The sequence below is a fragment of the Microcebus murinus genome, chromosome 21 (genome assembly GCF_040939455.1).
Source record: "Microcebus murinus isolate Inina chromosome 21, M.murinus_Inina_mat1.0, whole genome shotgun sequence".
NCBI lineage: Eukaryota > Metazoa > Chordata > Mammalia > Primates > Cheirogaleidae > Microcebus > Microcebus murinus.
In genome coordinates, this window is record NC_134124.1 from 34720574 (window position 1) to 34743975 (window position 23402).

General features: G+C 36.0%; 1 protein-coding gene across 7 annotated transcripts in view; it reads right to left on the reverse strand.

Annotated features, from left to right (window-relative positions):
- The window catches only part of FBXW11 (F-box and WD repeat domain containing 11), a 130894-nt gene that overhangs the window by 72637 nt on the left and 34855 nt on the right, over positions 1-23402 (reverse strand). For 4 of the 7 annotated variants that reach the window (XM_012765488.3, XM_012765483.3, XM_075996287.1 and 1 more), the window contains one exon: positions 19606-19707. The exons of the other annotated variants lie outside the window; for them this stretch is intronic. In XM_012765488.3, coding sequence (XP_012620942.1) covers positions 19606-19707 — 102 coding nt within the window. The remainder of the gene's footprint in view (positions 1-19605; positions 19708-23402) is intronic. 7 annotated transcript variants of the gene reach the window in all.

Genomic DNA, 23402 nt, shown 5'->3' on the forward strand with positions numbered 1-23402 from the left:
CCACAGCAATAAACTCCAAAAGATATCCTAAGAAAATCATTAGACTTTAAAGATAAAGAAAATATTTTTTAGTACCCACCCAAAAATATTTTAATTAAAGGAGCATTAATTAGACTGGCATCAAACTTCTTGAAACAACATACCAAGCAAGGTCATCAGTGGAGCAGCATTTTCCAGAAGTTTTAGAAAATAAAGGGTAAAGCAAAGATTTTCCTGAGTAATTGAGAGATAACTTGGAAAATTTTAGCAAAAAGATTAATCATTAATAGTAAACATATAAAATAATTAGTTATGGACCCAAGATCCAAACAAAGTTGAAGACAACAGTAGAAGAATAATATGTCACATTATGAAAAAGTAGAAATAATACAACTTTAAAAATGGAAGAAGGAATAAGGAAGAGGAAAGAACAAGCTCTGATTGTTGTACAGGCAATAGGATGGGAGTTAAATAATACTATTAAAAATTGATGAACTTGTTAATAAAATGTTAGATTAAAAAATAGAACTAGGCCGGCGCGGTGGCTCAAGCCTGTAATCCTAGCACTCTAGGAGGCCGAGGCGGGCGGATTGCTCGAGGTCAGGAGTTCGAAACCAGCCTGAGCGAGACCCCGTCTCTACTAAAAATAGAAAGAAATTAATTGACCAACTAAAAATATATATACAAAAAATTAGCCGGGCATGGTGATACATGCCTGTAGTCCCAGCTACTTGGGAGGCTGAGGCAGGAGGATCGCTTGAGCCCAGGAAATTGAGGTTGCTGTGAGCTAGACTGACGCCACGGCACTCACTCTAGCCAGGGCAACAAAAGTGAGACTCTGTCTCAAAAAAAAAAAAAAAAAAAAAAAAAAAATTGAACTAGAAGCATTCCAAAAATTATAAGTAAAAAATACAAACCTTTCTAACTTTAAAAAGAAATTTCAAAAATAAAAAAGAAAACACATCATGAAAAGAAACAAACTGAAAAAAATACAAAGAGACATGGATAAAAGTACACTACACACACTAATCTGAAGTACAATTACAAAATAGCTCAAGAAAACATAAAATAAAAATTTAGAAAAATAAACATAAGAGAAGGTAGGCAGAATTTACAGGTATATATGAAACCTTACACCCTATTAATAGAGACTACATCTGCTTTTCAAACATACGTAAAAAAAATTTATGAAAACTGATCATATATTAAACCACAAAGAAATAAGTTCCATAAAGGAGAAAAATTAGAGAACAATATAATAAAAAGATAATAAAACTTTGAAGATTTACAGGCCTATATAAAAAATAAAACATTAAAATTTTAAAAAGATAATAAAACTAGAAATAATATCCCAAAGAAATTTTCCCTCAGTCAGTAGTATGGACCAATTTATGGTCTCTGGCCATAAATTCTTCTTAAGAAGTTTGGTAGAATACCCTGTGAAACCATCCATGTTGCTCTGAAGCTTTCCTTTCCCCTTTCCTTTTGAGGCAGAGTTTTACTCTGTTGCCCAGGATACAAAACAATAACATCATCATAGCTCACTGCAACCTCAAACTCCTAGGCTGAAGCAATGCTCTTGTCTCAGCCCCAAGTAGCTAGGACTCCAGGTGCATACCACCACATTCAGCTATTTTTTTCTAGAGATGGGGTCTCATTCTACCTCAGGATGGTCTCAGAACTTCTGGCCTCATGCAACCCCTCCCATCTTGGCCTCCCAGAGTGCTAGTATCACATGCATGAGCTGCCACACCCAGCCAATCTGATGCATTTTTGTGGATTAGTTCTTTGATAGGTTTCTCTATTCTTCATAACTTGTTAGATAAGACAACTCAACATTATAAAGATGGCAGTTCTTCCAAATTTGTAAGTTTAAAATATCCCTAATAATCACACAAAAAGCTTCTTTACAGAACTAGACAAGTTGATATTCAAGTTTATATGGAAAAACTTTTTGGAGTACTCAGTAAAAATCATGGAAAAAGAAAAGCTATTGTGAGGTGTGGGGAATTAGTCTTATCAGACAATAAAATACACTATAAGCCTCAGGTACTTTTATGGCATATGAATATACAATTACTCAAGTGTAGGGGGTCAGCAAACTTTTTCTGTAAAGGAGCAGATAGTAAATATTTTAAACTTTGCAGGCCTCATAGTCTCTGTCACAACCACTCAACTCTTCTGTTCTAGCATGATAGCAGCCATAGATGATATGCAAGCAAATGAGTATGGCTGTGCTCCACTATAACTATTTACAAAAACTGGGTTAGATTTGGCCTGCAGGCCACAGTTTACCAAATTCTGGTCTAATATACTAGAAAGTCCAGAAACAGACTCAAGTACATATGAAAATTTAGCACATAATAAATGTAGCATCTCAAATCACTGGGGAACTTTTTAATAAGTAATGCTGGTACAACTGGTTAGCAATTTGGAAAAAGATAAAATTAGACCCATACTTCATAGAATGTACATGAATAGACAGACTCCAAATAGACCAGAAATTTAAAAAGTAAAACTGTTAAGTAATGGAAGAAAGCATGGGCAAATTATTTTGAAACCTAGGTATAGGGGAAGGTTGTTTTAACTATGACTCAAAATCCAAAAGCAAAAATAGAAAAATTTGACTCAATAAAAATTTAAACCTTGCATAGCAATTTTTTTTAAGCACTCCAGACTGGGTACAGGGGTTCACACCTATAATCCTAGCACTCTGGGAGGCTGAGGTGGGAGAATCAGAATCACTTGAGCTCTGAAGTTCAAGATCAGCCCGAGCAAGAGCAAGATCGACTTCTACTAAAAACAGAAAAATTATCCAAGCATCCTGGTGCACACCTGTAGTTCCAGCTACTCGGGAGACTGAGGCAGGAGAATCGCTTGAGCCCAAGAGTTGGAGGTTGCAGTGAGTTAAGATGACGCCACTGCACTCTACCCGGGGAGACAGAGTGAGACTCTGTCTCAAAAAATAAATAAATAAATAACACCATAAGTAAGTCAAAAGGAAATTGACACACTGGAAAAAAGTTTTTGTAACATATATTATAGATAAAAGGACTAATAGCCCTAAAAATATCCCAAAAGTTCTTTTAAATTGAAGGGGATAAAAAATACCCAAACCCCAACAGCAAAATGGGGGAAAAGAGAAGAATAGATTTTTCAAATAATATAAAAATGACATTAAATAGGAAAAGGTATTCAGACTTACTCATAATTAAAGAAATGCAAATTAAAGCTACACATTTCTCACCTAATATACTAACAAATATGCAGAAGTATGGCAATACATTCTGTCAGTGAAGCAGTGAGGAAACAGGCCCTCTCATATACTTCTGGTGGGAAAGAAAATGTGCACAACCCTTTAGGAGTAGAATTTGGCAATATTTAACAAAACTGTGCATTTACCTTTTAAACTAGCAATTCTTTTTTCTCTGAAGATATACTAATAATAACATGAAAATGTGTATGTACAACGTTATTCACAAAAGCACTGTTTGCAATTTCAAAAAATAATTGGGGGCCGGGCGGGGTGGCTCATGCCTGTAATCCTAGCACTTTGGGAGGCCGAGGCGGGCAGATTGCTCAAGGTCAGGAGTTCGAAACCAGCCTGAGCGAGACCCCGTCTCTACCAAAAATAGAAATAAATTAATTGACCAACTAAAAATATATATACAAAAAATTAGCCAGGCATGGTGGCGCATGCCTGTAGTCCCAGCTACTCGGGAGGCTGAGGCAGTAGGATCGCTGAGCCCCGGAGATTGAGGTTGCTGTGAGCCAGGATGACGCCACGGCACTCACTCTAGCCTGGGCAACAAAGTGAGACTCTGTCTCAAAAAAAAAAAGAAAAAAAAAATAATTGGAAATAACCTATATGCATGTAATAAGATACTAGTTTAATAAGCTATGGCATAGGAACACGAAGGAGTACTATGCAGCCATAAGCAAGAATAAGGATGGGCTCTATAGACTGATATAGAATAATTTTCAGGATACATTTTTAGGTGAAAAAGCAAAGTGCAAAAGAGTATATATTGTATACTACCTTTTATGTAAAAAATAAGCAAAAATAAGAAAATATACATACATGTAAACTAACATGTTTACATGCATGTAAACTAACAAGACTGGTTACCCAGTGGGAATAGGAGGGAAAGGATGGGGGACTGGAAATAAGACAGAAAGGATGAGAAATTACTTACAATTTTGAGTATACTTTTTTGGGTTGTTCTGACTCATAACTATATTAAACGCTTTGTATACTCAAAAAAAGTAAATTAACAAAGATTGGGAGAGAGATGAAATATCAGAATCCAGTGAACCTAATACATTTCAAATAAATAGCATAATCACATTTAATGGTAGAATGAAAAAATTAACCCAAGTGACTTTTTTTTTTTTTTTTTTTTTGAGCCAGAGTCTCACTCTGTTGCCCAAGCTAGAGTGCCGTGGCATCAGCCTAGCTCACAGCAACCTTCAACTCCTGGGCTCAAGCAATCCTTCTGCCTCAGCCTCCTGAGTAGCTGGGACTACAGGCATGCACCCCATGCCCAGCTAATTTTTTCCATATATTTTTAGTTGTCCAGCTAGTTTCTTTCTATTTTTTGTAGAGATGGGGTCTTGCTCTTACTCAGGCTAGTCTTAACTCTTGAACTCAAGCAATCCTCCCACCTCAGGCTCCCAGAGTGCTAGGATTACAGGCATGAGCCACCAAGCCCGGCCCCAAGTGAGTGACTCTTGAACTCAGTAGTTGAACTACAAATAAGATTTTTTTAAAGTATAAAAAAACTTTTCAGTATGGTTAACACATTAATTTTCTGTGATGTCAGTAAGTACAGTTGTCCCTCAGTATGCTAATGGGGATTAGTCTAAGACACATACATCCTCTCTCAGATACCAAAATCCCTGGATGCTCAAGTCCCTTACATAAAATGGCACAGTATTTCCATATAATCTGAACACATCATCCTATATATTTTAAATCTCTAGATTACTTATAATACTTAATACAATGTAAAAGCTATGTAGATAGTTGTTCTACTATATTTTTATTTGTATTTTCTTTTATTATTTTTTCCCCGAATATTTTCGACATGAAGTTGGTTGAATCCATGAATGTGGATGACCGACTGTAATTCTAAAACTACTTACTATGCATTCTAGGACTGAGCAAGTGAATAAATATATTGTGAAAAATAGGAGATGGTTCCCCATTGTTAGAGAAGGAAGTTGTAAATATGAAAAGGGTTACCTTATGGAAGGTTCAAATGAAATCTACAAGACAGGACTAGAATTGGAAGTATCAGTATGAACTCATGGTTCACACTGACATAGCTGGCTGAGAGGGCCTGGAAGCAATGACATTCTAATAGCACTAAGTGCACTTGCCACCTAGATCTAACAGCACTCTTCACTAAAAGGAACAAGCGTTCCTTTGGAGAAATGGCTGGTTCTGAGGCTGAGTATGGGAAAATACAAGACGAGCCTGGAACATGTTGCAGCAAAAAGTAAGGAAGTATTTAAACAATTATGATGACAGATCAAAAGGATAAAGAACCTGACTTGAAAGGGCACTCATTGGCCAAACTTTGAACAATCTTTGCATCAAAATAAATAACGATAATAAAAGATTATAACCTACTGAATAAAATTAGAAAATACGAGTCCATACTTACACAATAAATGAAAACTTCAAAATCTGATGAAAATAGGACATTTATATATAAATAATTTCCAAGTACCTCCCCACATAATAGTTAATTATAAAAGGAAAGAAAGTAACTTTACAGTGAAGAAGCCTTATTAGACATTAACTTATTCATGTGATCAGAGTAATCATTCTTAATGAGACAAATCAAAATCATGTATCACCTAATAAGATGCAATAAGAACACAGTAATCACTTTTGTGACACTCCTATCAAAGACGTATAGCCTAAATCTAATCATAAGGAAACAAAACACAAACCTAAACTGACAGATATACTTCAAAATAACCAATTTGTAATCTTTAGAGGTGTCAAGGTCACGAAGGTCTAGCAAAGCCAAAAACAGTCCAAAACTGAAAGAAACTAAAGAGGTTTGACAACTACAGGCAATGCACCAAACTGGACAGCTTTGCTATAAAGGAGGATCTTATTATGGGGACCTTTGATGAAACTTAACCAAGAGTTGATGATTAGATGGCAGTAATCTATACCAGGGTTAATTTACTGATTTGATTCTTATATTATGATTATGTAGAACATCCTTCTTTGTAGGAAATACACACTAAAATCCTCTAGCATGACAGAAGCCTTCAGTCAGCTTTACTTTCAAATTGGGAAACAAAAAGTTCTGGAAACAAAAAGTTCTTTAACTTTCCTATAAACTTGAGATTGTCTTAAAATAAATAAAAAGCAATCTTTCAATGGTTTGTTTACATACCTAACACTTCGAATAGTGAGCTCTCATGCAGAGGAATAAATGTGCTGAAATCTTTTGTGCCCGCCTCCCTTTTTAAATCACCACTGTCAGACAACAATAAATATCTCAAACTAGTATTGACTACAGGTTCATGTACCTTTCCCTAGCCAACCACTACTAGTCAACAATAATGGGTTCATCCATCCATTCCTTTTCTGTGAATTCTACCAGATGCCCCTGAGCAATGTTTCTTTTGGCAAAGTCTTTTTTCTTTGAAATTAATAATATGATAGTTTCTTCTTATCTACCATTATAGCTACAGTTACGTTAATCCTAAATTTTTCATTTCCTATTGTCTTAAAGAGGAAGGATTTTAACATTTGCTTTTTACTCCAAATTAAGTAACTAAGCAACCTATAACATAAAAGATTTTATAATGACTCCAGTAGGTGACTCTTGGTTTTCTAAAGAGAAAAACCTTCCTTATATTAGGGTAGACAGTGTATGTATGTAATCTGTCTACAAAGATTGTCAGCTTGTTGTTTGCACATAACATGGGGTATGGGACATAGTAGATACTTATACCAATAGTAGGTAAATATGTATGAGTGATTCTGTTTCCTTAAGTATTTTGTAAGTAACCCCATTCTAACTGAATGATCTCAATTTTGAACTAGTCATAGCACCTAGGCAATTCAATAGGAAGGCATGGGCTGGCACAGTTGTTACCTATTTGAAAATGTCTTCGGAGTTCTTTTTCTTGGCCAAGCACATCCAGTTGTAGTAGATTTTCTTTTAGTAGGCCATGCCTTAGCTGACTCAACATATATTCAAACTGCTGAGAGTGAAGAATTGCTACTGGTAAAGAGGTTTAGTAGCATACTTAGAGTATGCTAGTAAATCCCACAGAGCAATAGGCTTGTTAAACCTTTTCAAACTAATAATATTCAATCCTAGTGAAGGTACAATGAAATGTAAACCCTCTGGAAAATGATCTGACAGGATACACACAATATATCACCTAGAAATATATCCTAAGTAATTCAAAATGAAGGCAAAGATTTATATACAACAATGGTGATTAGTTTAATAAAATTAAGAATGAATATTCTAAACATCCAAAGAAATTACAAATTATGGAATGTTCATGAAATGAATCATATGGTAATTTCAAATTATGTTATGAGAAATTATAGGAATACTTTAACATAATTCTATGGAGAAAATATACAAAAAACAAAAAGTAAAATAAAGTATATAAAATTATATATATAATATATACCCAATTGTGTTAAACATATGCATAGATTAAAAGCTAAAATATGCCAAAATATTAAGAACAGTACTCTTTAAATTGTGGATTATTTCTCATTTTTCTTTCCACTTTTACCCTAATATTCTATAATATATAGTACCTATTAATTTTATAATCCAAAAAGAATACTTTTTAAGCAAAAGAAAATAGAACAAGCAAAATCAATTCTTTCCAAGATAATCTTACAACTTACAGGAATACTCAGATTCACAGAACTGAAAGAGCGAAATCCAACGAAGTCCTGAGTATGGCAGGAAATAATACTATCCCATATAGTCCTAACAAAGCCTTTCCTCCACATTCCAGTTTATTATGCTTATTGTTCATTCAATAAATAATTACTAAGCACCTACTACCTGTCAGGAACTATGCTAAAATCAGGTATGTTTACCAGTGAACAAGACATGTCCCTTTTTATCATGGCACTTGGATTCTGGTAAGAGGAAAAGAAAACAGGAGGAAAAAAACAAACATGGAATATAATTTTAGGCAGTGCTAAGTGCTATGAAGAAAAAATAAACAGGTTTTCTATTACACTTTAGAAAACCAAGAGTCACTTATTGGAGTCCTTGTAAAAATCTTTAAAGTTATAGGTTGCTTCTTTGTTACTTAATTTGGAGTAAAAAGCAAATGTTAAAAGAACAGTGGAAAACAGGAAGCTATTTTAGATTATATGGTCACAGAAGGTCTCTCTAAAAAGGAGATATTTGACCATGTAAGCCACTAGAATAATATAATAACATAAATAGTATTCCCATTCCAAAATTGCCCTAAGATTAAGAAAAGTCTCTTTACAACATAAATATCATCCCTATGAAAGTAGTTTCTACTTTAAGAAGCAGTAAAGTATATTAGAGAGATCAGGTTTGAATCCCCGCTTCACCTCATAGTGGGTGTATACCCTTAGGCAAGTCACAAGCTTTCTCTCCCAGGAGTCTCAATTTCCTCACATATAAAACAGACATAATAGCCTCTAGTTTATAAAGTTGTTCAGAGGATTAAGGAAGATAATGTATGAGAAAGAACTTAGTAACATGTCTAGGCACATAAGTATTCATTAACTGTTCTTGTACAAAATAAGCACTATTTACTAATGATTCTCCATGAAGCACTCACTATTTCATTATTGCAAGTAGAAACATATATTTTTACCTTCTGACCATACCAGGGCTCCAAGGTCCAAATCACCTCTGACTAAATTCTTGTGAGACCCTGGTGTCATAAATGACACTGGCTTGAGAAAACTGATATCATTTTTTACTAACATTACACTCACCTTTTCTTTCATTTCATCATGAACTACCTCTGCTTCCATTCTGAATCCATAACTCCAAAGTATGGCCTCTTCCCAATCTGATGGTTAATTTTACATGTCAACCTGACAAGGCTATGGTTAATTTTATGTGTCAACGTGGCTAGACTACAGTGGCCATTTGGTCAAACACTAATCTAGATGTTGCTCTGAAGTTTTTTTGTTGTTGTTTTTTTTTTTTTTTGAGACAGAGTCTCACTTTGTTGCCCAGGCTAGAGTGAGTGCCATGGCATCAGCCTAGCTCAAAGCAACCTCAATCTCCTGGGTTCAAGTGATCCTACTGCCTCAGCCTCCCGAGTAGCTGGGACTACAGGCATGCACTACCATGCCCGGCTAATTTTTTGTATATGTATTTTTAGTTGGTCAATTAATTTCTTTCTATCTTTAGTAGAGATGGGGTCTCACTCTTGCTCAGGCTGGTTTTGAACTCCTGACCTCAAGCAATCCGCCCGCCTTGGCCTCCCAGAGTGCCAGGATTACAAGCCCAGCCTGAAGTTATTTTTTAGGTGTGATTAACATTTACAATCAATAGACTTTGAGTAATGCATTTTACCCTCCATAATGTAGGTGGAGTCTCATCCAGTCAACTTAAGGCTTTAAGAAAAACTGAGGTTTCCCAAAGAAAAATGGATTTTGCCACAAGACTGCAACAGGGAAATCCTGCCTGAGTTTACAGCTAACAGCCTGCCTCCCACACTTCAAACTTGCTAGCCCCCATAATCATGTGAATCAGTTCTCTAAAATATCTATCTATTCACTATTGATTCTATTTCTCTAGAGAACCCTGACTGACAACACTGGTCAGTCTTAGAGTTGGTCTCCCTGCCTCCACCTCTTCATTCATTGTCTACACAACAGCCAGAGTAATCCCATTAAAATGTCAGATGAATCCTCCAGTAAAAAAATTCTCTAATGACTTCCCACCTCATGCAGAATAAAAGCCGAAGTGAAGCAAGGCCTAGAAGCCCTACAGAATTTGTCCTGCCTTCTCTCCTTTCTTCTCTGAACTCATCTCCTACTATTCTTACTCATTTCACACTGCAGCCAGACATCAGCCCTCTGGCTGTGGCTGTTCTAACTTGCCACAGACATTCCCAGCTCTGGGCCTGTACACCTGCTGTCCTCTCTACCTGGGATTCTCTTTCTCTAGATAACTGCACAGCCTGTGACCTCATTTCCTTCAGGTCTTTGCTCAAATGTCATCTTCTCAGGGAGGCTTTCTCTCATCACTCTATTTAAAACTGAAGCCCTTCTCAAACCTTCAGTTACCCCACCTCCATTTTTGTCCACAGAATTTATTACCATTTAACACATCCTTTGTTTTACTCACTTTCTTTCACCACTAAAATGTAGGTTCCAATACAGCATGGCTTTTTGTCTGTTTTCTGCACTCCTATATTCTCCAGATCCTACAATAATGCCTAGCATATATTTGTTGCTTAAAGAAAAACCAAATGAGTAACTGGAGAGTGGTTTTTCTTTATTCTTTGTGCTTTCCTCTATTTCCCAGTTTTCTACATTGGGCATTTATTTATATTACAATCATACATTGCTGATGAGATTGAAAATTAGAATAATGTTTAGAATTATTCTAAAAATTAGAATATGGACTTTTTGAAGTCCATATCCTTTAAAAACGTCTACCTATACCAAAAACATCTTCAAAAAGTCCATATCCTTTGACTTGGAATTTTTTTCAGTGAATAATATAACTTAAGGTATTAATCATAAATATACAGTAAAATTCAATGACCTTAATGTCCATGAGTAAGAGACTGATTAAATTATTGTACGCCCAGAGAATGAAAATGCAGTTGTTAAGAATGTAGACCTAAGTTCACTAATATGAACCATATTGTTAAATGTAAAAATCGGTTATAATTCAATAGAAAGAGTACAAGCCTTTATAAAAACAACACAGTATATATATAAACATACATATATAGAAAAAAAACCACTAAAATGAAGTGAATAATTTCTTATTTCTTCTTGTCCATTAAAATTTTTATTAAAAAGTATTAATTTCATAAACAGAATAGTAAATATAAATCAATAGAAATAAATAAAACCAGCATATTTATCATAATAAATGTCTGTAGTATGAGGTATATGATACCATTTTTGTTCAAAAGTAGAAAGGCATTTTTTAATGTGGTTTGAACACCATATACTACCCCCCCATCTACAAATTATACTGTGAAACTTTATCCATCAAGGACATTGTTTTGGAAACCATAAATTATAACTGTTAGTAAAGCAAGATACAGTTTTCATTTTCCCACAGGGGTAGTAGTATGTGATTTCTTGAGTGCTAGGAATTGTGCTATCATTAAAACTTTCTTAAAAAAAAAAAAAAAACTTTCTTCAAAATATTAATTTACTTGCTGTTATGGTGCTGCTTCAAATTCTCAGATGACCAAGTCACCCTAAGTGTTTTCAGAAAATATGATAAACAATGAAAACAATTTCAATTCATAGTAACAATAGAGAAAATCACTCTTTTAGAAAAATGTTAAAAGAAATCTTTATGTTTGGCACTGAACTTTCAGTCTATATCATTAACAAGATATTTTCAAACTAAAACTACATATAAAAGACAGCATGATACAGCTGTGACCATGAGCCTACAGAGATTTTTGTCTGATGATGATAATAGGGAAGTACAGAAAAACAAAAGCTTGAATGAGACTTCTGTGAATGGGCATCACTGGATACAAGGAAACAAAACATACACGTATGAAAAAAAAAAAACATACACGTATGATTTCAAATCAGTGGGAAAACACTAGATCAGTAAATAGTGTACAAAAATCAGATTGGCTATTTAGAAAAAATGTAGATCCCTAATTCACAGCATATAGCAAAATAAATTACAGAGAAAATGAAAGATTTAAATGCAAAACATAATACTATAAACCACTAGAAGAATACTAAAGGAGAAGAATAAGTATAACTACATAAAAAGTAAATATTTCTTTCAAAACTTTCATCATGGCCAAAAGCATTACCAAAAAAACTGAAAGGCAAATGTCAAACTGGGGAAAATATTTGCAATAAATGACAGAGTTAATATATATAATATTTAGAGTTCCTACAAGTCATTTTTATAAAATGAAGCCATCAATAGAAAAATGGATAAAGGAAATAAAGAGGTAATTCATATAATAAGAAATAGAAATGGCCAATAAATATTTATAGATATGTATATTCCATCTCATTAGCAATCAAATAAATGTACATTAAAATAATAAGATATCATTTTTATATTTTCATCCATCAAAATGGCAAAGAAATACAAAATTAAAATATCTAATGTCATCTGGGGTGTATGAAAAGGGAATCTCTCACATGCTGAATAAGTAATATATCTATTAAATGCAATATTATGCAATTATTTTAAATGATGGTAGAAAACCTTAATTCATCATGTTACTATTTGTCAGTTTGTATTTACTGGTTTAATTTTGAACAAGTATGTTTTTTTTAACAATATATTTAAAGTAACCCCTAAACATTCTAAAATGATATCCAGATCTTATGGCCATGACTGGAATATAAATTGGTCCACCCTCCATAAAAGAAATTTGGCCATGCCTGCCAAAATAAAGCACTGCTCACTTTGAGATTAGTCAGAGCTTCTTAAGAAGATTCTTAAATCACTTCAGATTTCTGCACTTTTCTATATGTATGTTATACTTCAAAAATGAAAAACAAACTGTACCTCTCCCAAGATCTAGGAATGATAAAAGTACCACTGGTTGAAGAGTCAGACTGTACTAATCTGGGGACATGTCTATAATATATTTTAAGTAAATAAAGCAAATAAAGGAAGCTGCATTGTGATTTTTCTAGAGTGAGCCCATTTTCTGTTTAAAAAAATGGGGAAATCCCCACCATTGCAGGGCTGCACATCCTCCTATGAACAAAGAAAACAAATATGCAATGACAGGCAAAAAATGTTAACATTTGTTTCTTGAGAGGGAGGAATTGGAAGGGAGAGATTATTAAACTTTGCTGTCTACAGATAATTTAATTAATTAATAATAAAACACCGATATTCTTTGACCAAGCAATAGCACTTCTAGGAATTTATTCTGCAGACACAATCATGAAAATCTAAAGATATACGTGCAATGAAATTACTGAAGTGCTTATGATACCAAAAAACAAAAAAAAACAAAAAAAAAAACAGTGGTGTAAAGGTCTTTCAAAGGGAAACAGGCTTTTTTTTTTTTTTTTTTGAGACAGAGTCTCACTCTGTTGCCCGGGCTAGAATGCCGTGGCGTCAGCCTAGCTCACAGCAACCTCAAACTCCTGGGCTCAAGCGATCCTCCTGCCTCAGCCTCCCCAAGTAGCTGGGACTACAGGCATGCGCCACCATGCCCGGCTAATTTTTTCTATATATATATTAGTTGGTCAATTAATTTCTTTGTATTTATAGTAGAGACGCTCTTGCTCAGGCTGCTTTCGAACTCCTGACCTCGAGCAATCCGCCCGCCTCGGCCTTCCAAAGAGCTAAGACTACAGGCGTGAGCCACCGCACCCGGCCAGGCTATGTTTTTTAAACAAAAAAATGACAAAGGCATATGTTGGAATATTATTGTACCTCTAAAAAAGACTAGAGTTCTACTTGGTTTTTATATGCTGACATGGAAAGATGGTCAGTGTATATTATTAACTGAAAAAATCGTTAACTGAAAAATAATACGTATATAATATGGTTCTAGTCCTATTTTTTTAAGCTTTAGTCTAAAAGGATAATGAGAAGCTGGTGAAGTGATAGTCTGGGAGTGAGGCCTAGGGTCAAAGGAAACTTTATATGTATTTTTCGAACCTCTAGTACCAGCTGTATTATTTTTAATGTTTTGAACTTTGATTAAAAATTTTTAAATGCTGACATAAAACAGTGGTTTGTAAACCTTTTTCTTATTAATCCATCTTAGATTTGCTTTAAAATGCTCCAGAAAAAATAAAGTTAAAGAAAAGATGAAGTTTCAAAATTAAGTTGAATGATTCTCTTTATTTTGTGTGTGTTTGGAAAATCTCCATTAGTAGAAAGTTTTTAAAATAAAATCTTTCTAACAGTTCCACTGTATAAAACAAATAGAGTATGATTCTAGGTGAGACAGAAGTAGAAGGGGGGTACTACGCTAGGTCCTCTTTTATCCCTCTAGTGATTCCAAGGTCAAACTGGGGTTCCACAGGGCATTAAAAACTAGGGTTCCACAGGGCATTAAAAACATATAATGCCACCGGGCATTATAACCACTGTTATAATCATCATCATCATTACCATAATAACAAAGAGAACATGCACAATTTCATGGATTTCTCCCTACTCAACAGGTAGAAGGAAATGAGACCCTAAAATATTTAATCGCAATAAATGTTCTGAGTGGTGATGGGTGGTGAGGTTATGAATCAATTTTTTTCAGTAACTACATTTTGTAAATTTTCTTATAAAGAATGTGTTTTTTAATATTCACAATATATTACAGATTCTATCATCAAGCAACACAAAAGGTCACTCCAAGCCTTCACATTATTGGACCAGAATGCCATAGGATAATCAACATGAAATGACAACTCCCCAGTGCTCATTAGAAAAGAGACAAAGCCAATGAGCTGGAACAGCCATGTTTGACCTAAGAAGACAAGCTGTGAACAAAAGGAGAATACCAAACCATAGGAGCTTTGACTTATGCATAGTCTTTTAGCTTATCCTTATCCTACCCTGGAATCTAAGACTATAAGACTAGAATTCCCTCTTTTTGAATAGAGAACCATGAGCAAGCAAAGAAAGAAACAGATTTTTGTCACCCCCAACAGAAGGAATTTTCTTCCTGTACTTCAAAAATCCTATAAGACAGATACAACTGTCTTCATTTTTAAAGATGAGGAAACTAAGATTCAGGAAAGTAATGTAACTTGCCCACTGTCACAGTAGGACTAGAAGTGAGGTTTGCTCCAAAGCCAGGGTTCTTTCTATGAATCTATCTTCTCTAAAAAAGATCCTCTATGTCAATAGCTATAAGTTCTCAGATCACTGTAGCTCACTACATACTGAGAGTAAGAAAAGAAACAAGAATGGCAGCTCTGAAGAAGTTGCATCAATTATTACCCAGCACTATACACACAGAGCTTGGAAGAAGGCACTAAAACTTGATTCACATAATCCTCACTGTCATTTCTAGTAATCAGTCTTACTTCTGAAAAAAGATCATCACTAACATCCTCCCCCAGCTGAGAATCTGCAAATTGCATTCCCAAGAAACTTGTCAGTATACTACATCACTCTGGTTGTGTTAGCTAAGGGGAATTTGTTTCAACCTAAAAATGGCAGTTGCCAAGTCAAAATGGCAGTTGTCACTAAGTCTGGTGACCAGAGCGCTGGCTTTGCAGTTATCCAGATCTGGGTTCATAACCCAGTTCTGCCATTTAAATAAATGTGTAACCTTAGGTAAGTCAATTCTCTAACTTCATATACAAAAAAGGCAAGATAGATTACTTCTCCATAAAAGATCAATTGAGATAACCCTACATGTAGTGCCCAAGAAAGATTACATGGGAAATAAATGAAACATAGTATTAACATCAGTATTATTCTCATGCCATAGGATCCTTGGCAAATCAATACTGTGCCTGGTCTCAACTCCTGATTATCTGATGTAACAATCAACTGGTCAAATCTGGGTATCTAAGACAAATGAAATACTGATTTAGTTCAGTATGGTTCAGAGATATCCAGATATTCCAGTTCAACTGTTCTAAAGTATGTAGAGGGTTAGTCCTGGTTCATACTGTTTTGAAATCACATATAGGTTTGTCTAACTTCAGACTTTTAACACACACACACACACACACACACACACACTTCTCTTGGCCTTCGTTTGTGGTTCAGTCCAGTTTTGTTTGTTTTTTGTTGTTGTTGTTGGAGATAGTCTCGCTCTATTGCCGTAAGTAGAGTGCAGTGATGTCATCATAGCTCACAGCAACCTCAAAGACTTGGGCTCAAGCAATCCTCTTGCCCCAGACTCCCAAGTAGCTGGGACTATAGGCAGGCACCACCACACCCGGCTAAGTTTTCTATTTTTAGTAGAAATGGGTCTCATTCTTGCTCACGCTAGTCTCAAGCTCCTGAGCTCAAGCAATCCTCCCACGTTGGCCCTCCCACAGTGGTAGGATTACAGGCGTGAGCCACCACGTCCGGCCAAAGTCTAGATTTTCATTCACAGGCTCTGCTTACAGCAAGGGCTCCTTGAGAGCAGGGAACAGGTTCATCTTCATATGCACAGCACCAGTAAGGCCCTGCAACATACCGATTGCTCGGTAAATATTCATAGAAGTTTGCAGGAGTCCATTCGAGAACTTCACTAGCATTAAGATTCAGGAGGGTTCATTTTATTAAACAATGCCAATATTTTTTCCTACAGAATTTGAAGGGTTTTCTTCATTTTCAAATAAATAATGACTAAATAAAACAAACACCAGATATCAATACTAAAGCTTCTCTGAATAAAAATAAGATGGAAAACTCTAAGTAGCATTCCAGTGAAGAGGAAGGAAAACCAGTTTGGGAATCAGGCAAATGTGGGGTTCATATACCAACTCCACCACTTCACAGTTATAAAAATATAAGCTTAGGTCAAATAACACACAGCACCTCAGACAGTTTCCACATCAGAAAATTGGAGATAACAGCACCTACCTCACAGGGTTGTCACAAAGCTATTGTATGTGAAGGACCAGGTATAGTTGGTAGTGAGTGATTTTTAAGTTTCTGATATCCCTTTTCCCTTCTCAGAAACAGGAGGGCTAAATCATGCCTAGCGGCAACTGGCAACCACTAACTTCACTTCGTGCTTTCTTTTTCTTTTTTCTTTTTTTTTTTTGAGACAGAGTCTCACTGTGTTCCCCCAGGCTAGAGTGCCATGGCGTCAGCCTAGCTCACAGCAACCTCAAACTCCTGGGCTCAAGCGATCCTCCTGCCTCAGCCTCCCGAGTAGCTGGGACTACAGGCATGCACCACCATGCCCGGCTAAGTTTTTCTATATATTTTTAGTTGTCCGGCTAATTTCTTTCTATTTTTTTTTTTTTTTTTAGTAGAGACGGGGTCTCACTCTTGCTCAGGCTGGTTTCGAACTCCTGACCTTGAGTGCTCCGCCCACCTCGGCCTCCCAAAATGCTAGTATTACAAGTGTGTGCCATTGCGCCAGGCCCACGCCTTGCTTTTTCAATAAGATATACTAACTGAGCCATGTAGACAGGTCAATTGGCTAAAGTTGCAACCATCAGTGGATCCAGTGTGACAATTTTAAGCAGGATCCTTTTATGGAACTCCAGAGCCCAAGCAAAGTTAACTAGGCTCTGTCTTCTTCAAGTAGCCTGTTCCTTCTCCTCTCAGGCCCTGCTTAAAATGGCTTGCTGAGAGGCATGCAATGTCAAGGAAGAGTCATCTTTTTGACAGATCAAAGGTGTAGCATATAAGCAACAGGCATTCTTTGAAAGCTTAAACCCAAATTAAGGGACTAACTTTTAGTACTGTTAGAGATAGAGGGGAGAACACAGGTATTAAAATAATAATTAAAAGAAATAAGTGGAGAGAAAGGAAGTCTTCCAGGTTCATTAACACATGTTAACTTTCCATTCACATATGGGAAAAAATAGAGTAATGATTTACTAATTCCAATCAGCTGAGTACTTCATTTTATTTCATTTTACTGTGCTGTATACTCTCACTCAGTTATATACTAGCCAAACTTAAAACCTAAGTGAACAAAATACCCTACACACCTCTAAAGATAATACTGCCCCACTCACTGAAATAAGGTCCAATCGAAGGCAAAGTTTCCATTTTTTTCTCTGAGTGACTTTCACTGAGAGAGGTGAGTCAAAGAACTTTTAACAAATTTGGATTTCCATTTTGAACAGAGTAGGAACCTATACTTCCTCCTATCCACCCCACCTGCAGAGAACTCACAATACTGTTACTAAAATATATTGAATGATGTCTTCCATTGGTCAATTACTTTTAACCAAATGCATTAAAAAGAACCTGCACTTTAGGACCTCATTAACTACAATTCTTCCCCTACTTAAATTTCTAGTTCTGGAAAAAACTGGGTCAGCCCACTAAAAAGCAACTATAACATTCTTTTTTTTCCCCCCAGAAAAATAGAGACAAGGATGTACACTATTATTATAATGCAAATATCTATTATATAACACCAAGGAGAGCACATGCAATAATGTCCGCCATTTCAAGAACATTTTGGTTAAAGTTACATTGCATGCAGGGAAGCGATCTTTTCCAAAGATAAACATACATTCATTACACTGGTGTCTCATTGAAACACCCAATTTCTGTATCATAGGACTTGCAACCCCCACCTTTATATATAAAAATCTAAACACAACTGGGCTTAATATTGAATTCACTCTCTAGTTAATTGTGTTAGTGAAATTCCACCACAATTTTCTAAAGAAAGCAATTTGAATCAATAACCACACCAATACTACTCAGAATGTTTGCCAATAATAAAATGCCCGACCCAAATATGGAAAAAAATTTTCCTCCTTCCTGGTTTCCCAGTTCCACTTAAAGACTATAAACATGAATAGAAAGATAACCTTGAGAACAGTAAAGTCACCCAGGCCATCAATAATATCCTTCTAACTCATTTCCTAATTTTAAACTGTTTTCCTGATACAGAGAAGTCTCAACAGGATGCCAGGAATTTAATATTGCTTTTTAAAGACATATCAAACTATCTGGAATATGCAGTGGTGAAACAGAATATTGCTACTGAAACCATGCTTAATTAAACACAAGCTTTGTCTAAACAGAGCTTCACAAATAAAGCCACAATGTTTTCTGCCTTGGCTCTCTTAGAAGCCATCCCAACAAGAGAGGGTCACCAACTGCACTCCTGCTAACAATTTTATCCTGAGCAATCCCTTCCCACCCACCCCCCAAAAAAGTTTACTTTTATCTGTGGAATTCTCTGCCGGCCTCGGCCTGGAAAACTGGGTGGACCCTGAAGACAGGTGTTAGATCTGGCCTTTGGGAGGTGGCCCAAACTGACAAATTACAGGCAGCTTAAAGCTGTGATCTTTATAAACTTCAATTTGAGGCTGTATACCAGTAGTGATTCCCTCCCCACTCCTTTTTTGAAGGGGGGAGAGAAAGCAAGCCAAAAGGATGAGTTTCAAAATAGAAAATCACCACTTTAATTATGAAACCCTCCCAACTCAACAAAGAACTATTAAAATAGCCAAATGGAAAATGTCAGGGCTTTTTTTTTTTTTTTTCACATGCAGAACTATTAAACATGAGAATCACAACCTCAAGGTGAGGGGGAAAGAATAAAAAGCAGGAGCAGAAAAGGGGAGCAGGACAGGGCCCAACCAAAGACCCATTTGCTCAGAAGGGCCCCTCTTGGTACTAACTCCTCCATGTCAGGCACCCAGGCTGGAGGAAAGCAGAGGGTTACACAGAACATTTAGCAGACTTAACATTGGATTAAACACACTACTGCAAGTTTCAACAAATGTTCATGGCATACGTAAAACACATTTACAACAAGAAAGAAGAGAGGCACCTGGAGACATCTGACACTGGGCATGCTCTGCAGGCAACTCAGTGCGCACATGCTCTCTACCAGGTTGGCGCAGCCTAGCCACAAAGACCTTGGCACAGAACACTGCAGGATGACAAAAAGGAAGGAAGAGAAGAAGCAGTTAGAGGCCGCAACAAATCACTCCTTCACACAGGCAACTTGAATGTTAGTTGGGGAAGGGGGTGCACCCTTGGCAGTTTGGAGGTTAGGGATGGTCCTAGACAGCTTACTGAAACCTTGGGAGAGGGCCCACTTTCTGTACTATGGAAAGGAGGTTTCTGTTGCCAACCACTAATTTCTCAGGATACAGTGAACAGAATCAAGAGGGACAGAGAGAATGCTTAAATGAAAACCCACTAAAGGGAACTGTGAAAGTTGGAGTGCAAAACAAGATTGTGGCTGTAATTTCATCAATGTAACAGTATTTGGTCTATGTCATATAATCGTAATTGTCATGATTGCTTAAGAACCTACTATTTATTTGGCACTTTAAGTGTGTTCTCTAATCCTCACACTACAGCGTAAGGAAACTAAGGCTCAGAGTTTAAGTGATTTGCACAAGGACACACAGCAAAGGAGGGGAGACCCCTTCAAACTTTGGTTTGTCTGCTACCAAAACCCACATTCTTTCCAAAAGACTATGATGCCTCTATTATAAAAACTTTGATCACCCCAACTTTTATCACATGAGGACACTTTTGTACTTCCCTAAAGTAAAATCACAGGAGACCTAGAGAATAAGGCAAAAGGAAGAAGAAAGATGAGTGATAGATTGATAGATACCGGCAATAAAAGAGCTGATTAAAAACACATCTGATTTTCAGTGTCATCCACATCTCTGCCTTCCCAAAGAAAAAACATTAGAATGTCATGATTTTCATTTTGGACTTTGTTTACAAAGTTTGTTTGTCTTAACTAAGAATTTAAAAGCTTATTTCATTTACCCTTTCACACTCTCTTTAAAAGCTTGCTGGTTTTAGGCCAGGCACACCTGCTTGTGCCTGTAATCCTAGCACTCTGAGAGGCCAAGGCAGGATGATCACTCTTGAGCTTAGGAGTTCAAGAACCAGCCTGAGCAAGAGTGAGACCACACCTCCATTCAAAACAGAAAAGATGAGCTGGGCATAGTGGCATGCACCTGCAGTCCCAGCTACCTGGGAGGCTGAGGTGGGAGGGTCACATATGTATTAAGGCTAGTACTTAATAACCATTAGACTATAGTATTCAATAAATACTTTTTCAGATCTAAGGTCAATTACTTTACTATAGCAAAATCAATAATCATGCAAAAAAAGCTGAAAGTGAGTATGTGGGTTCAATCAAAACATTCCAGAAGTCTTAGACCCAAGCTCATAAACTTGTTCATCCTAGCTACAGTTAAGACAGCCAAATATCCTCATCTGCCTGAGATAATCCTGGTTTACACTTATTGTCCCAGCATAACTTTCACTCTCAAAGTGTGCTGGTTGGTTTGATAAATTCTGTGATCACCCCAATTGTGATATAGACAAAGATAGCTTTGCTTGAAATCAGATAAACCTGGGTTCCTCTCCAGCTCTGGAGCATCTGCCACTTACTAATTACATTTCACCTATAATGTAACGAATATTGAGATTAATTAGTAAAGGCATTTAAAGAATACAAAATCAGAGGAACCAAACGGAATAAAAAATTGAGCAGCTTTCTGGTAACAATGAAAACGCCACATTTCCAAGTTGTGCCTTTATTCCAAAGCTTACCATAGCCAATACAGGAGCAATATATCACTGACACTCCACATACAACATTTTGTTGCCCCAACACTTCGCATCAGAGTGCCAACTCAAAAAAGATGCTGAATAAATGTTTGTATAATATAATGAAAGTAGTTGCCATTTATCAAGCTCCTGTTACATGTTAGATAGCTGACATAATAAACTCTCACAATAACCCTTTAGAGATAGGTATTACTCCATTTTACAGATGAGGAAACCAAAGATTGGGAAAGCTTGATTTCTTAGAACAGTAACTTGTCCAAGGTATAAGGGAACAGGGGCTAACTGATGACAAAATTAGGACTAGAAGTTAATCCTGTCTGACTCTGAGCAACCTGATTTTCCTTCCACTACAGCAAACTCTCTGCACCCAGAGTTTTTCTTGCACATGCTTAATAAAAAAATACTTACATCAGCACATATCAGAGGGGGATGGGCAAAGAATAGAGTTTAAGGATTACACCTGGATTCAGCAACTAATACCAAATAATTACCAAAGCTCACCTGTAAATCAATTTTCATTTATTCCATAAGAAGCCAAGTTCCCTCTGTAAGGGTTTAATAGTATTTGCTTCCAAGAGTAAAAATCATGAAAGCATAAAGTATTGACCAGATTCCGTCAATAACTTGGAATGTAAAACTTTTTTAAAGGCATTTTTTCACATTCAATAAATCAATCATTGACTATAAAAACTGGAAGGAACTTTAAAGACTATTTAGTCAAACTTTCCACTTCTGATTTTGTAAGTGAAGAAACTAAACCCAAAGAAGAAAAATAATGATCTTCCCAAGGTTTGTTAACCATCTATGATCTAATCAATACTTACAAAAATGTGGGAAACAACACAAAGAAAATTTTCTATGAACTTAGTTTTAAAATATTAACCATTTATTACAAGTCTGATATTTTAAAGCTTTTTAAAAACTTGATATTGAAGTTATATATTCAGGAAAATATTTTCAAAGGACCCTCCGAAGGTCTGATCTCCAAGAATTTACCTTTATAATGTCTATAGTAGACTGTGAGGTAGAAAGAGTGATACCAGTATTTACTGAGATCCTTATTAGGTGCCAATACCATGCTAAATATCTTATAGAGGCTATCACATCCCATTTTCACAATAATCCTACACAACACGCATTACTTTTCCCAGCACTCATTAGAGGAAACACAGGCTTCAAAGGGATGAAGTAACTTATTTACCAAAAAATCGCACAGTGCTAGGTTGAGTTGAGATTTCAACCCAGGTCTGGGGTAAGAGTCACTTTTCACTATGTTCCATACCTTACACTGTTTGCTTCAGAATATAGGAAGAAATAGCTTGATCCTAGGCATCCCCCAGGCTGGTGTGTGATACAACTGCCAATATCTATTAATCAAAGGACTCAACTCCCAGATTATCCCAGGACTGGGACCTTCCAGTTTGAAGAGCAGTGTTCTCCATTTGATAAGTGTAAAGACAGTGATGATTAAAAGGTATAAAAACTGCCTACTTTCACATCAATTACCTTGGAGCTAACTGAACAACCACATTGCTGAAAAAGTCTTTACACAACAGAAAATGTCACTCTAGGAAATACGCCCACCTTTTAATAAGAAAGTCTGTACCTGCTGGCCTAAGCAAAGCTGTTTTTAGGTCTCATGGATCAGAAGGACATTGATCCTATTTGAAACTAATGGATAAAAATAAAAGTTCCACATTCATCAACTTATGAGCATTAACATTCAGTTAGGACCACAACAGTAATTGATTCTTAAAGCTTCTAACTTTAAATTTAGGGACTTGGTTAGAAACTCATGTTGATCATTCTGGTACAATTATTATCCATCATTCTTTAACCAAATAATGAAAAGATTTCTTCATATTAGCTATATTCACATATCATCTCTCTTTTTTTCTGTTTTCTTTTATAAAGCAAATAGTGTTTTAACTTTGAGCTTCTGGAACATTATCTTATGGCTAAAATATGTCTGATGAACTTACCCTGATACTGTGGGTATTTACCAATTTTAATAAATACTTA